Source organism: Stylophora pistillata, chromosome 4 (genome assembly GCF_964205215.1).
Source record: "Stylophora pistillata chromosome 4, jaStyPist1.2, whole genome shotgun sequence".
NCBI lineage: Eukaryota > Metazoa > Cnidaria > Anthozoa > Scleractinia > Pocilloporidae > Stylophora > Stylophora pistillata.
Genome location: NC_142522.1, coordinates 7162748 through 7179175, shown reverse-complemented (window position 1 = coordinate 7179175; position 16428 = coordinate 7162748). Strand labels below are relative to the sequence as shown.

At 37.6% G+C, this 16428-nt stretch overlaps 4 protein-coding genes across 6 annotated transcripts in view; all 4 read left to right on the top strand.

The window, feature by feature from the left end:
• LOC111319900 (A disintegrin and metalloproteinase with thrombospondin motifs 7) overlaps positions 1 to 16428 on the top strand; it is a 35530-nt gene that overhangs the window by 17706 nt on the left and 1396 nt on the right. The window contains exons 19-23 of one of the 3 annotated variants that reach the window (XR_016000231.1): positions 249 to 414; positions 1004 to 1142; positions 14820 to 15024; positions 15444 to 15590; positions 16065 to 16204. Coding sequence is in view for 2 of the 3 variants with exons in the window: in XM_088757636.1 (XP_088613762.1) it covers positions 249 to 414; positions 1004 to 1142; positions 14820 to 15024; positions 15444 to 15590; positions 16060 to 16204 (802 nt within the window). In the remaining variant the exon portion in view is untranslated. Of the gene's footprint in view, positions 1 to 248; positions 415 to 1003; positions 1143 to 8070; positions 8204 to 14819; positions 15025 to 15443; positions 15591 to 16059; positions 16205 to 16428 lie in introns of those variants that run through there. The other 2 variants (XM_088757636.1, XM_088757637.1) reach the window with 2 other exon arrangements.
• LOC148732193 (neuropeptide FF receptor 2-like) lies at positions 3113 to 5639 on the top strand. Its single transcript, XM_088757640.1, has one exon. The coding sequence runs from the start codon at positions 3230 to 3232 to the stop codon at positions 4337 to 4339; it is 1110 nt and encodes a 369-aa protein (XP_088613766.1). The 5' UTR covers positions 3113 to 3229; the 3' UTR covers positions 4340 to 5639.
• On the top strand, positions 7356 to 8782 carry LOC111319621 (galanin receptor type 1). Its single transcript, XM_088757643.1, has one exon. It carries the CDS (start codon positions 7715 to 7717, stop codon positions 8780 to 8782), a length of 1068 nt encoding a protein of 355 aa, XP_088613769.1. The 5' UTR covers positions 7356 to 7714.
• Positions 9730 to 12436, top strand: LOC148732192 (galanin receptor type 1-like). Its single transcript, XM_088757642.1, has one exon. The coding sequence runs from the start codon at positions 9730 to 9732 to the stop codon at positions 10825 to 10827; it is 1098 nt and encodes a 365-aa protein (XP_088613768.1). The 3' UTR covers positions 10828 to 12436.

The following is a 16428-nucleotide window of genomic DNA, read 5'->3' as shown; positions in this document are numbered from 1 at the left end:
CTTTCAACAGCTATTGTCCGTTGACAAATGTCCCAGCATATTTTGTAAGATCCTTCCGGAATCTCAAAAAACACGTGTGACTTGAAAATAACATAAAATAAAAATATTAAGGGCGATTCAATTTGTTAGCTTTTATGCCTCTTGCATAATTCTTTTTTCTCCAAAAATTTCAAACTGTTTCTTTTATAAGAAACAGTAAATGCTCTGAAATTCATACAGAACGAGCCAAAACGTTTGGTGTTTCTCAGGTTTTGTATTATGGATTTAACCTTGGAGTGGAGTATCGATATGCCGTACCCCTCCACGATAGCAAAAGGGACAAGGACGACGCAAAGAAACACCGTTTACTGTTGGACGCCTCGTATGGATGGGTGCATGGAGGCTGGGGAAAGTGTAACGTGCACTGTGGAGGAGGTAAAGCAAAAGAATGGAAATTACTCTTTCTCTTTTAGGTTTTATCACGGCACTGACCAGTAACTGAAAACGCTAAGTTGAACATCTTGCTCACTTTTAAAATCGTTTTCACCAGAAATTTCGAGAGTATAGTACGAAATTGAACTCTAAGACACCAAAACGATGAACTTATCCGCAAAAATTCAAAAGTAAGCTTATACTATGTTACATTAAAACTGACATTATTTGAAGAACTCTATCGAAAAATATCGATTTCTATGGGGATATTACACCCTAATAATAACATCCTTCAATGAAATTCGTCTGGGCTTTACTGTTGAAGAGAGGCAAATTTGGGACTTGATTGTGAAGACATTCCTTTGGTACTCATGGTCTTTTATAATAATTCCAGTTAGTCTGAGAATGGAGTACATTCCATAGCTGCACTTCATAACTCATTTGCTATACACTGTGGGGGGATTTGTATCACACCCTACGCCTTGAAATTGTCAGTCTAATACTGTGATGCTGTCATTTAAAAGTTCAAGGTTGACTTTCAGTTCTTCGTAAATTTTTTCAGAACTTTAATCTTTTTTTTTTCCTATTACAGGGATCAGGAAGAGTTTGCGCGTAAAATGCATTCGCTTTTATCGTGGAAATATATCCATGGTCGACGACGTCTTCTGCAAAGGAGCAACGAAACCACGGCAAGAAGAACGAGTCTGCAATGTCCATCAGTGTCCAATATGGTGCGTACAGTGTTTTTCATATATCGCGCAAAATAACGCATCTGCTGCAGGGTTGACACCACCTAATATCAGAAACTACGATAGTCATTCACACCACAGCAGCGACTTTAGAATTAAAAATTATGAACTCCTTCTGGAGATAAAACCAGTGAGAGCTTTCTTGAAGAAAGAAAAGGCCTCTTTCCATTCCCTGAAAAGAAAAAAAATTAATTAAATTTTGAAGCCTGTTAAAGGAGGGAATTTTTAAACTCATTTTGTAGGGGTCAGCAATTAATTAAACTAACGCAGATTAAGGATCGTTGGCTTTCGTTTGTCCGTAGGCTAATAAAAATCCCTCCAGAAAACTGCAGATAAAAAAGGCTCAAATTGCTTCGTTACGAATCATTTCATTAAGTAATCAACCATCCGTTGGTATAATAAAGACTTTGTTCGCCTCGTAGTTTTCATATAATTCAAACAGATTTGAAAACTTTCATCTTCCTCGAGTGTGTTTGACTCATTTTTCCCTAGGGAAGCATCGATGAAGATGCTTCCCTAGCCTTTTTAATATATGATACGGCCCAAATTTATGTTCTTTGCAATGAAGTGAGACGTCACTAACCAAAAGATCATCCCACTGCATTTAAGACATGGAGTTTTCAAAAGAAATGTAATTCAAACAGGGTTTTTGTTGTCGTGAACGTGGAACCCGGAATCCGAGTAGCTGTGGTTCGATTCCTTATGTAAACTGATTTTTTTTTCTTTGTCCCGTGCGCTTGACATTACTAATAAAATCTTTTTTTTTTCCAAGTGCGAGGTCAAAATTTATCATATTTCTCATTACACAGAAATGAAATTAAGACCAGTAACGGAAATGAAGTAAGTTTACTGTCGGGTATCCTTCCTTAGGTAAATATTTTTCATGAAAGTTTTCTATCAGATACAATGAAAATATATGAAGTTCATATATTTTGAACTGCGGTATTAGATACGTATGATGCACGATCCTCGCAGTAGATAGCGCTATTTAAGCAATAGCGAAAATCAGACCTGAAAAAAATCAGGCCTGTACGGGATTCGAACCACTGACCTCTGCGATACTAGTGCAGCGCTCTTACCAATATTGAGCTAACAAGCCAACTGGGAGCAGGCCGTTAAGTTGATTCGTAATAAACCCGTGAAAGTGATAAATCAGATACAATGAAAATATATAAAGTTCATATATTTTGAACTGCCGTATTAGATACGTATGATGCACGATCCTCGCAGTAGATAGCGCTATTTATTGATAGCGTTATTTTCAGGTCTGATTTTCGCTATTGCTTAAATAGCACTATCTACTGCGAGGATCGTGCATCATACGTAGCTAATACCGCAGTTCAAAATATATGAACTTCATATATTTTCATTGTATCTGATTTATCACTTTCACGGGTTTATTACGGATCAACTTAACGGCCTGCTCCCAGTTGGCTTGTTAGCTCAGTTGGTAGAGCGCTGCACTAGTATCGCAGAGGTCAGTGGTTCGAATCCCGTATAGGCCTGATTTTTTTCAGGTCTGATTTTCGCTATTGCTTAAATAGCGCTATCTACTGCGAGGATCGTGCATCATACGTAAAGTTTTCTATATTGCATAAGGAAACGAAAGGTCGCCGCGCAAACTTCACAATGAACTTTGAAGTGGAACCAAATGAAAATTCCTAGACATTCGATTTTGAAGGTTTCATTTTAGTGTGCACTGATAAATTGTTCTCCGATATGGACTCTTTTTCTAATTTGTCTGTTCGAGTCGGGTTTCATTCACCTTCTACTGAGTTATAGCCTTAGATTGTGCAAAATTATCGCAGTTATGACTTTGCAATTTTTTCAGACCGAAGATATCTTCTGAACGATTGCAAAATGATAACGATTTAGAATTTGCATGCTCGCAGGATTTTTAATCAGTTTTAATGCCCATCATTGAGCAGGAAATCTGTCAAGGAAAGGAGAATAGTAAAATGAATGCCTCATCTTAAAAAAATGTCAAAGTTATTAAAAGTTACTTCCGAAAACATAATTTTCCATCAGTTTTTAGCAGAAAGAGCGAAACGATCGAGGGCAAAATACAGATGTACACCGACTCAACAATGGTAAAAACAACTACTGAGCCATTTTTAAATGTAACTGACAAAGAAAACTCGAATTTTTCTCTGTTTTCGGAAAGTGGTAAAATCATTCTTCTCATTCATTCACGAAAGGAATCGGTGATCTCTTTTTCCGCAATACTATCATTAGCCGTGCTCTTGATTGTGTTGGGAATCTGTGTGAACGGAGTAATTTGCTTCATTATGCTTCGTGGCAAACGCTACAAGAGGAACATCTCTAACTTCTTCATCCTGCATTTGTCAGTGACAGAACTGATTTATCGCCTTTTCGTCTTCCCTCTCGTTATTTACTTTCTCGTTCCAGCAACCATTGTCGACAATATTCAATGTAAAGCGCTGACCTTCGTTTCAACGGTCTTCATTTCCGCTACGTTTGTAAATTTAGTTGCCATCGCAAAGGACAGACACGAAAACATCGTTCATCCGATGAAAGCTTGGACGAGGAAATATAAGAGGAAGATATATTGTCAACTCGTTCTTTCGGTCTGGATGTACGCTACAGTCATATCAATACCCATCGTGCTCAGTGTTAAAAGTCTCTCCATCAACAAGACTCCAGGAGCCCGGAGTTTTGATTGCCAAGATTGTTCTGGGAAGAAGATTTGCGATATTCCTCAAACTGCAATGGGTCGCCTGTCCACAGCAGTGTACCTATTTTTTTCTTTTCTTGTTCCACTTATCGTCATTGTTACATTGTACACAAAAATTTCGGTTTTCTTACATCAAAGGAGCAAGAATAGGGTTTTGCACAAAGTTGCGGCTCGATCAAAGTTCAAAGCTGTACGCATGCTCGCTATAAACGCATTAGGGTATATACTTTCTCTTGGCCCCTCGGCTGTGTTTAGTTTGCTGAGGTCTTATGGCTCCGTTAACGATATGTCTTTTTCTGGCATATTAACAGTCACTTGGGTAATAGAGTTTGAGACATTGTTAAGTTCACTTTGGAACCCGATCATTTATGCGTATTACAATGGTGACTTTAGAAAAGAGATACTGAAACTGTTTTGTGTGGGTAGCGCTCTTGCAACCAAGAGACTGGCCATTTCTGCAAAGTACCCCAAAGATCATCTGTAGAAAAAATGCAATTTAATTTCAACTTCACTTTTTTAAAGAATTGTTTTACTTTTAACAATATGATTCACACGATCGTAACTGGACAAAGTAATCTGATTCATATAACTGCTGCCAGAACGGAAATCGCAAAGATATCTTTTTATTACAACGGATGTGTTGCTTTAATACATTTTCTAGATGATGATGTATTGTAAAAGCATTAAGTTTGAGTTAAAGTTTTTCAATATCATGTATCTGTAAAAATCAATTTGATACAACTGTCATAGAACATTTATTTCATGTAACTAAGCTGACGGCTCCCATTGGTAGTAGGACCACCCTGAGCCTGTAAATTAAACTCGAGCCATCCCATCAGACAAAGCACAAAACAAAGACAAATAGATGATATGCTTGTGTTTATTCTGGATTGATTAATTTGATAATTTTGGTTATTTTGACTCTGTCAATTGAAATCGAGAGATGATGTTCTCTTGGTGGTGTACCGTTTTAGTTTCCCATGCACGAAATCTCTTGCTTTACTTTGCCATCACTCGATTATCGCACGTACATAGGATCTGTAAAGGAACAGACTTTATATCTTTATTTATCGACTCAGCATTTGTTATTTAAAGAGAACCCATGATGTTTCGCCAGTTCTTCAGTAGCCTTCAATTTGAAATAACATAGTAGCAGTCATGAACACAATAGAAAACAAAATGAAAATGTATGTTTCTCAGAAAAGTGCGTGTTTAATCAAAATATCGTTTTTAGGTATGTTTCTCCGTTGAATATTAGGTTTTTAGATCGACCTTAGTAAGAAATTACTCAAAGCGCTATCACAATGAATTACATCGATTGTTCAAATGCAGGTTTCGTTTATGTTTATGTCAATTTTAGGCTTAGTTTTGTAATCCGGCCAGGTCGACTTACATGACGGGCGAATGGCCTGCTAAACCCTCTTGACACTATATTACATTATTTCCATATTTCACGTTAATGCTCTATGCTCTTGGTTGTTAACTGAAATTTTTGTGTTTCGAAGGATGATGGAAGTCGAGTGTTGATATTTCTTTAGAAGAGATTAAAAGCCGTTAGCACCTGCGGAATGATTATTCATCCCCGATGAGAGTGCAAAATGATTCGATACGGATTTGGTCTTTTTTAGAGTTAAAATCAGTGTACTACAATGGAAGAGAAGCAATTAAGGATTGGAAAACTAATTTTTACTAGCATCTGTACAGCGGAAATATAAATGAAAATTCTTTATTAAATATTTCTTTGGTTTTCGCTAGTGTTTTTCCCCCTTTGTCGTAGGGGAGAAGAGAGGAGGATAAAAACGCGGCCCATAAAATACACGCAGTACTAGTTTACTTAGGTGAGTGTAAAAAGCTATTGAAAAGGCCGCAAAGATGGAACATATGAGCGCACACTTGAAGTGGCTACGCCTTTCTTTTTTGCATGTCAAAGTTCCGAAATTTAACCTCATTGAAAGCCTTCCCCGGTTAAACGCTTTTACGGGAAGCAAGATTCATTAAACACCACATTCGATCATGCGAAATTGGTGCTTATGCGGGAATTGTTGGAGGAAAAAAGAGACAGAAAACAAACAAACAAATGAGAATTGCGATACAACTCGATATCGTTCAACATCCTCAGTTGATGTGAATCTTTCAAGTCAGTAAGTTTTAATTCAGATCTCGTGACACCGATACTTTAAACTTAAAACGTGTATTGTTATTATTTTTTTTTACACGTTTAAAGAAACCTTCATAATAGTCGTAAATATGCAAAGTAGCCATCATGTTGTGATATACGTAGATAAACACAAAAATATCAATTAAGCCTTATCAATAAAAATTCTTTCAACGTGATCGTTGCGAGTTTTGACGATATGTACTCATTTTAAGATCAATTATCATATTTCCATTAAAATTTTCAGACATGCATTAGTGACAGCTGATTTATGGGAGAACGAACTCTCATCCTACCACGAAACAGCGCTAAAAGTTGGCGTACGACACACGTATAACCCAGCAGTGAATCTTTGAGGGAGGCGTACACCTTTTTACATGCAAAAAAAAAAAAAACAACTGAAAATGTACCTAAAAAATGGTACTCTTAAACATACGACTCAGCCATTATGTTGTGATATAAGTAGATAACCACGAAAAAAGTGTCAAGGCCTATCGTTATAAATTTTTTATCATTGCGAGTGTTAAGGATATCTTGTCTCTTTAAGACCAATTAGCATATTTCCATTACGACATTTTCAGACAACTGTCAGTTACAGTTGATCTATATGCTTACGAAGTTTCATCCTACCAAGAAATAGCGATAAAAGTCGGTGTATAACCCAGCAATGAATCGCACACCTTTTCAGGATTTTTTCAGCTTTCCTTGTTAAAAAATTTGTAAGGAATTTCCTTTAAAATGGAAACTATCCAAAAATTGGAAAAGATTTTCTGGCCATGTTTCAGATGGCGTGAACTAATAATAAAACTGATGCATAATGGCCGAGGAAGGTGTAGTGAGTAATAATGTGGAACATATCATGCAACCTTTCTCGTTGGGAAGGGGAAAATTGGTTTCACATTTGAGACATTTCAGAATTTAAAGAAAAGCAGTTTTAAAACTACTCGTAATCATACTAGAGATAATAATCCAAACCCATAAAAACTCGCTGAGAGCAAGTAATTTTTCGTTTCTTTTTCTTTTGTTTATATAGTGATCAAGGATACATTTGTAAATTGAAAGGAAAGCAATTCTAAAATACTCGTCACCTTTTTCTACTGGGAATGACAATCAAAAGTCCATAAAAGGTCGCAAACGAAAGTCCTTATCTTTTTTATGTATTTTTTAAAATTTTTTTTGTGTTTTTTTTGTTTGCTCTTTTTTACATTTTCCGAAACACTTAAGTGTTCTTTAGGCTTGAATGATTTCTAACAATGTACCTTATGCAAAAAGGTACGTCCTTAACATGTTCAAAAATTGTTATGATGTGTTTGAAACCTAATCAAGACTCGTACATTATGTGTATATATAACCGCCGGCAATGACGCGCCTTTGGGTATCATTAGCAATGCGGCTGGCTATAGCAAAATCTTCCCACAGAGAAGGCTGATCGGTACATTTCTCATAACAGGTTGCAGACACTGAGTACTATTGATATTTGTTTTCTATGTCAAAACTTCATCTTGCCAAGGACATATAGTGTTCCAAGTTTTCACGTCACGCCGAACGGAAAAGTGAATTCCTGCTTATGCAGTAGTACTGGGAGGGTGAAGTTGTGAAAAAGCCACGAATTTGAAAGATCTCTCTGGAAAAATATCCACATATTGGAAAAGGTTTTTATAAAGAGTTTCAGCTGGCTTGAATTTAAAACGGAACTCTTGCAAAATGGCTGCGGGAGCTGCGATGAACCAGAATGTCTCGGTTGATACAGGGACCCAAACCCGTCCTGGATCAACATTGTTGTTAATCCGCTCGTACAGAGAAGCACGAAACCTCTTCGCTCTTTCTCTGTCTATCAATTTACTCCTCATTGTGTTGGCGTTTTTTGTCAACGCGTTCATATGCTACATCATGATTCGTGGGAAACGGTACAAACGAAACAGTTCCAATCTATTTATCACGCATTTGTCCATGGTGGAACTAGTATATCGCTTGCTTATCTTTCCCTTACTTATTTACCTTGCTGTTCCATCATCAAGAATACAGAGTTTTCATTGTAAAGTTGTATCATTCTTTTCAAGAACCTCTGCATCAGCCATTTTCGTCAGTCTGGTTGCCATCGCTGCAGATAGATATCACAGCATTCTCCATCCACTCAAGAACTTAAAATCAAAACGAAAGCCCACTCTGCGCATTTGTGCTGTTTGGGTGTATGCTGCAAGCGTGTCAATTCCAATTGTTGTCAGCGAGAGAGCTGTTCCGGTTGTAAAGATCCCCGAAGCTCGAGGTATGAATTGCGACGATTGTGCCAACAAGATGCTGTGTGATACTCCTGAAAACTCGCTGGGTCGATCTTCAACTACGTTGTATTTTCTTCTTGGATTTGGTATTCCACTGGCCGTTATTATCTGGTTTTACACCAAAGTAGCCATCTTTCTTCATCGTAGAGGCAAGAATGGAATGATGCACAAAGTAAAGGCAAGGTCAAAGTCCAAAGCAGTACGAATGCTCATAATAACTGTATTTGGGTATGTGCTGTCTCTTGGTCCTTATGTTGTTGTGGCAATGCTGAGATCTTACGGACTATTCAACGAAACTCCATTTGGTATCATGTTTCTAATTAATGGGCTGGTCGATTTTGCCTCTTTGACAAGTTCACTGGTAAACCCGTTGATTTATTCTTATTACAACGGAGATTTTCGAAAGGAAATCGTCCGGCTTTGTTGTAGAAGTAAAGGTAGACAAGTGGCCTCCTATACGTTGGCATTTGATAATTCAAAAATGAATAATTAAACACATTTGGATCCTTTTCTTTCTTGAGAAAGACAGCAATGGTTGGCACAGTTTTATTAAACAGTTGGTCAGTTCTGCATCGCAAGGGTTGAAAACATTGCCAATAAATTAAACATTGGCAGGACTTGGACCCTATGCCAGCCTTGGAATTAAAGGTTTCTAAATTTGTGAAGCTTTGCATGCGCTTTGCAACCGTCATGAGAACGAAACAATGACAAGTTGGCCTAGGATTATTTAATTTCGGAAAACGTAGAACTTCATCGATGGCATCTATTTCAGATGCGCGTAAATAGTGTATTATTGATATTATTTCGCCAGAAGAGGGAAGCAGTTTTCATTGTAAGCTAAAACATTACGTGTGGTTCTCACCATCGATTAAGGGCGTTCATTGGTTGGTCGATATCGCTAGTCAATTAAACCAATCTATCAAATCTTTATTTGTAAGGTTTAATTAACTTACACGAATTGTGTCATAGCAACTGCTGATATGACTGTATAACCGTAGACTTTTACAGGTAAATCTGATAGATTAGAGGTCCCCAGCTACGCTATGCCTTTCAAGTTTTAGATGTAATTGAAAATTGTTCAAAAACATATGGATAACCATGGAAACGTGCTTATGAAGAAGTTAATGAAAAAATCGGGATGTAATTATATCTGCTGCACTTAGAGGACTGATTTGCATATTTGGCATATCAGGCACAGGTACGGACACTTATTAATGGCGTTTGATTTATATGTTAATGAAACCTTATGGAGATGTAATGTTCAAAGCTGGCGTAGAACACACTAAAAAACACACAACAATGAGTCGTTCAGCGGAAAAGACAACGCTCAGGTATCATATCATAAGCTCTTACTCTACCAGAAAATTTAAAGGATCTTTGTAAAACTGGTAACTGCTCATCAATTGGAAACGATTTTCAAACCACTTTTTAACTGGCTTGATGTTGAAACACACGTTATTTGTAATGGCGGACGAGGATGCAATGAGTACTAAGGATTGGAATCAAACAAAGCATTTGAGCATGAAACCGGGATCAACGGTACTGCTGATTCGCTCGTACGAAGAGGCAAGAAACGTCTTCGCCGTATCTCTGTCTTTAAATTTACTCCTCATTGTGTTGGGAATAATTGTGAACGCGATCATATGCTGTGTTATGCTACGTGGGAAACGCTACAAGCGAAACAGTTCCAATCTCTTTCTTACCCATTTGTCAGTGGTTGAACTGGTATATCGCTTGGTTATCTTTCCCATTCTAATTTACTTCGCCGTTCCAGCATGGGGAATTCAAAGTTTTCAGTGTAAAGTTGTATCATTCTTTACCCACATCTCTGCATCGGCCATATTTGTCAGTCTGGCTGCCATTGCTGCTGATAGATATCGCAACATTGTCCATCCTTTGGAGAACTTGAAATCAAACAGAAAACCCAGTTGGCTTCTATCTATGGTTTATGTGTATGCTACCGTTATTTCAATCCCACTTGTTGTCAGTGTGAAAGCTGTCCCAGTTTTAAAAATTCCGGAGGCTAAAGGTATGATCTGCGACGCCGATTGTGCTAGTAAGAAGCTGTGTGACATCACTCAAAACTCGCTAGGTCGATCCTCAACCACGTTTTATTTCATTATCGCATTTGTTATTCCACTGGCCTTGATATTCATATTGTATACAAAAATAGCAATCTTTCTCCACTGTAGAGGTAAGAATGGAATGATGCACAAAGTGGCGGTAAGATCTACGTCCAAAGCAATACGAATGTTAATAATAACGGTATGTGGATACATGTTTTCTCTTGGCCCTGGTGTTGTTGTGGCAGTATCGAGATCTTACGGTATTTTTAACGGAACTCCATTTGGGACCATGTTTCTATTAAATGCTTTGGTGGATTTTGCAAGTTATTCTAGCTCACTTGGGAATCCGTTGATTTATTCGTACTACAATGGAGATTTTCGAAAGGCAATCGTCCAAGTTTGTCGTCGAAAAAAAGAGCAAAAAATAGCTTCATATGCAGTGATATTTGTAAATTCAAACAATAACAAGTAACCAACTGATTTCGATTTTTGGTATAAAAAGAACTAACCAAGTTATGTACCATGTAAACAACAATGGTGAGGAAAGAGCGCTGCCGTAATGAAATCCATTGTATATGTACTTCTGTCTCGTTAACGTGAGCGTCATTCAGGTAGTTAGTTGTACAAAGTGAGGAGAGATTTATTCCCTACGTTTTTTTAGTTATCTCCCTTGCCTCAGTCAGTACTATGGAGACAGTGAACGGCTTGTTGTGGAAGCTAAACATCACTCTTTTGAGTTTTGGTTCAGTTGCAGGGACAAGGCAAGTGGTAATTAAAAAGGAGCACAATTAGAAAATGCATATCATTTACTACGAACGAGGTGTTAGTTGTAAAATCCTCCTGTAAGCCTTTGTGACTATATATTTGTATAAACTGTTGAATATGCTACAAAGCATTTTGTGAATTACTGCAAGTCTGAGAGAAAACTGCTACCCAGGGCAGTGGTCATGGTTATTCTGTAAAGCAGAGGCGATTTTTTATTAAGATGTATAGTATGATTCGTCAAATGTTGAAGGGCAAGCTGAGTATACGTAGGACATGTTCGACGTTAAGCTACAACTCTGTAATATTAGCATTTTTACTACCTTTGGAAAAGGCGAAATAGGGAAATCACTTTAGTTTCCATTAGCTGCATGATAAAGTTTTGTATTTAATGACAATGATGGAGTTGAAGAAATTAATTTTGTCTTTATATATTTTAAAGCATTACCATTATTATTTAAGTGTCGCCTTTTGATAGCTCTCTTGTTTAGTTTAAAAACTAGCGAACCCTAGCTGCTTTTGCCAAAACGATTTTTTTTTAATAAAGTGTTTTAAAGTACATTTTTTCCTACCTTGAGATTAACATTTTAAACTGAACATGAGCCTATATGTTTACTTCACAAGGCAGGGACATACTATATTTCTAATTGTGTTTATTTGAAATAATGTTTCAACAAACGTTAATGTTATGAAGTCTGCCAAGTAACTGTTGCTTGGTAACAGTAAAATATGTGGTAAAAATGCCATAATACGTATCACCTAGCCGTCCGGAAGGAAAAACATTATTTGTTAGGAGACTTTCTGCCGTATGTTTGAGCAACAGCTAATATGATCAAGGCCATTTAGCTTAAAAAGTAAAAATGCATTGTATGATGACTTCCTAAATAATGTTTGTAAATTGAATTGACGAACAATATCTAACGTAAACAATCTTTGACAATCAGATGGTGCACAGTAAAAAAAAAAAATTAACTTTTCATTATATGTTTTTCCAAAGTCAAGCTTACAACCACCTAAATTAAATTCGAGGGTATAAACCTGGACTGCTAACATTTGATATAATGGTATTTACAATTTATTTTTTTTCTGGCTCGACGATTTTACTTTGTACATGAATATACATTTTTCCCATGCTTAATTCTGTCTTGTCAGTCTCTCAAGTGTCCTGCAAGTCTCACTTATATTAAACACGGGAGTCTAATAAAATTTACTCCATCGAAGCCTACATCATTTCTTCTCAGTAAGTATAACTGTAAGACAATCAAACTTGATTAGATAAAAAGTGATCTCTTTAATTAAAGTGATGAATTTTGTCAAAACGCGGGCCTTCAATTTGATTCGTAGGGTTTGCTATGAAATGTCAGTTTCATTTTCTAGTTTTTGCTTATTGTTTGACATAAGCGGCTTTCATCTTTTTATACAAAATATTTTATACAAATTGCAATCTAACAAAGCATGTTAGTCTCACAGATTATTCTATTGGTGGACGTCTGCTCTCCCCTAAATCATGGAAAAACAGAAAACTAATTCATTCTTTCCGCCGGCTTACCTACATGTACTCTGTAAGTCTCTATCATTGTAACGAACGAACGCTTTTCATTCAACTAATTTATTCTTGTTTTCTCATTATCATGTTCCCTTCAATAGCTTAGTTCCATTTTTCGTATATAAACAAGTTCACACACACAACCTACAACCCGTATATTCGCTCTGACGAAGGGCTAACGCTCGAAACTTGTGCTTCGAGACTCTTTACGGTGGTGAATTTACATTATCAACTCAGCCGATAAAACCAAGTGATCTTGTTATACTTCTCACCGACGCAGCACCACAGTAATTATTGTGTTTCGAATTCTTGGTTTCAGAAGTTCCTTCAGAATTTTTAAATTTTCATACGTTTGCTTTGTGACTGTCAAGTTGAGCAATGACTCTTCATGGTACAGCTCAAAACGGTAGCGGAAGTGAGTCAAGTGAACAGGGAGTCTCTGTGTTACTTACCAGTCGCTCGTATGTAGAAGCAGGGGATTTATTTAGTGTTTATCTCTTTTTGAGTGTCTTCTTGATAGTTCTGGGAATCGTTTTAAACGTCGGAATTTGTGTAATCATGGTGAGAAGGAAGTGTTACCAAAGAAACGCTTCAAATTTCTTTATACTTCACCTGTGTGCAACAGAGTTGGTTTATCGTTTGCTTGTCTTTCCGCTGACTATTTACTTTGTCATTCCGAGGTCTGGAATCGAGAAAATTCTTTGCAAGTCGGTATCTTTCTTCTCAGAGACTAGGCGATCAACCACATTTGGCATCCTGGTTGCCATTGCTATCGATCGATACCAGCACATCGTTCATCATTTCGAGCCTTTGAAATCAACAAAGCAAAGCCGCGCTCCTCTAGTCTCCATGGTCTGGTTGTACGCTACATTGACATCGTTTCCCTTGGTTATAAGTGTTGAAAGCGTGCCTCTCCCAAGCATTCCTGAAGCCCAAAGTATGGAATTTAACAACTCTACTGACATAGCGCTTTGTAGCATCCCAGAAAACACGCTTGGTCAGTTTACAACCACGTTATATTCTCTTCTCGAATTTGTTTTCCCACTGGCTCTGATCACTGCATTGTACGCGTAAATCGCCATCTTCTTGCACAAACGGGGCAGCAATGGAATGATGCATAGAGTTGCAGCGAAATCAAAGTCTAAAGCAGTACGCGTGCTCGTAATAACTGTTCCTGGATATGTCCTTTCTCTTGGTCCTGCAGTTATTCACGCTATGTTGAGATCCTATGAGTTCTTGATAGGTCTACGTTTCACGTCATCCTATTTACTAACTGGGCAGTTGAATTTGCGACGTTTTTAAGTTCACCGGGAAATCCTCTAATCTATCCATATTATAGCAAGGATTTCCGCAACGAGTTTCTCCGTTTGTGTTGTGGAAAGAGGGGACTCAATAACTAGTAGATAAGGTCTCTTTGTCTCTCATAAGCCAGTTCCCAGTGCTGGTCTAAATGCGTCTCCTCATTTGAATTTACTATTTTTTTTGTATTCAAACCGTAAATGACTTTGGGCAAAAACTTATTTGATTGACTCAATGGTAACGACACCTCTGATTTAGGTTCTTCTCGTTTTCGCGTTTTTTAAGCACAATTATCTCTCTGCATGAGAATTATATCAATATTTTTAATTCAGGAAACTACTTGATAAGTATATCTGAACCAATAGACGTGGATCACTTACCTTAGGGGAAATATATATGTAGTCCTCTAAACAAGGAATGAATGATTATAGTGCAGTTAAGACCAGATCGTTAGTTGAAAATGATATTTTTAATCACAGTTGTACTTTGTACTTTGGAGCATAATTGTCAATTAAATTTGTCCTAATGTTTGCCTCAGTGCAAATGCTACTAGATAATAAGAAGATATCTTTTACCTGCTGTGTGATGATTTCAACCTGATAGATGTTAAGCATGGTGAGTCAATTCCAAGAAAGCTCATATACTGGTTTGCTCGATTGCGGGTGCAGTCCTTTTAGAGGGACACTTCCCCTGAATGAGAGGTGCAAGTGATTGAAATAAGTTATTTCAATCACTTTTTGTCGCCGTATAGACGTAGACAGCTGTTTTCCATGATCTTCTGAACTGATGATAAAAAAAGGACCCTTTTGTTACTGATAATCTTTGACGAGAGCCCTGATAAAATTCTTCCATTACAGGTGGGCTGTGTCGCCCTGGAGACCATGCTCTAAGACATGTGGAAAGGGTCTACAGTACCGCTCGGTTCGATGTATGCGTCAAACTAGAAATGGCACCACTGTGGAGAGCCCTAGTCATTTTTGTCCCAGCGATAAACCTTCTGGGGTCCAAAACTGCATCAAGAAAGCGTGTCATTTGAATTGGGTTGTTGGTCCATGGTCTCATGTAAGTTTTTTAGCTGTCAGTAAGTATTGATATTTTACTCGGCTCTGTGGAGTGATGAACCAGCTTGCGGCCCACATATTCCTCCATATTCACGAATTGGAATTTCTTTTTGTTTTTTTGTTGTCACTAACAATATAATAGGTAAAATTTTCGGCTATTCTTAGTAAATGTACTTACAAACTGCCCGTAAACCAAAAACCCCCTTATAATTTTGACTTGATTCCCAGAGGACGAACTTTGAAATGAGTAGTAAGAATCCCAGTTCTTCTCCTTTTTGATACAGGGGTGAGGATAGGAAGCTTGTAGTTTTGAAAATGATATGAGCTGAGTTTGAAAAACTACCAATATGTCAGAAAGGTTGATTTTTTTTTTACGCATTCAACACTTTGATTGATTGTTTCCTTTGTGGCACCTCACAGTGCCATGGTCTCTGCAGCGTTGGACACCGTGTAAGGAATGTACGCTGTCCAGTCACTGGAAAGTGTGCTCACGGGAAAAAGCCGCTCAGCAGAAAATCCTGCTTCAGAGGATCATGCTATCAGTGGAATACTGGACCATGGAGCAGTGTGAGTACCTCTAAGACTGGAATATTTATTAAGTTACAAGTATGAGAGATGGAAAGCAATGAACAGTCATATCTATTCTGTTGATATAAAGTCGATAAATTACCTAAAATTAGCAGCAACTAATGCAAGTTGGAAACAATTCACAGTCAAATTCCTTTGTGGCCGGGGTCTACTGCTGGATAAATCTACACTTGCGTTGAACTATTTGCATCACTAGGGAGCAAGTTTAGTAATCGATCAACGTTCACCTCTGAAAGTTCGTGCGACCTGTACGGTATACTCAACCTGATTTATGCACCTATTGACGACGTATGATATTTGCTTCTTCTTTTCTTCGAAGACGTCATTCTGCACAAAGGGGTGCCAGCTTTGATTTTTTTTGTTGGAACAAAGTCCTCGCTAAGGAAACCATCTCCTGATTCCCTTTTCCTTTTAAATTATTACTATCACTATTATCTTTTTTTGTCAGTGCAGCGCTGGCTGTGGTTCAGGAGTTCAAAGACGGTCGCTGACTTGTTTGCACAGATTAACAAGACGAGTCGGTAAAACATGCAGCGAAGGCTCTAAACCAGCATCGCAAAGGCAGTGCAAACTCAAGGAATGCCAGAAAATAGGTTGGTGTTCTTAGTTAGCCATTCATGACGTAAAAAATCGTCTTTATTGGACAAAAATCTCAAGATCTTTGTCATCTTCCGCTACATTTCGCAGAGATTTAACCGAGACTGGTCATGATTACTTTGATTTATTAAGTTATGAAACAATAGTTAAACTGCTTCGTAGTTGCAAGTCTTCTTCAAAATAAAAAGGAAACTGTTTGACCTCTTTAATGATAGTAATG

Coding starts and splice junctions, on each gene's coding strand:
- LOC111319621 (XM_088757643.1), top strand. CDS start 7,715: ATGGCTGCGGGAGCTGCGATGAACCAGAATGTCTCGGTTGATACAGGG.
- LOC148732193 (XM_088757640.1), top strand. CDS start 3,230: ATGTACACCGACTCAACAATGGTAAAAACAACTACTGAGCCATTTTTA.
- LOC148732192 (XM_088757642.1), top strand. CDS start 9,730: ATGTTGAAACACACGTTATTTGTAATGGCGGACGAGGATGCAATGAGT.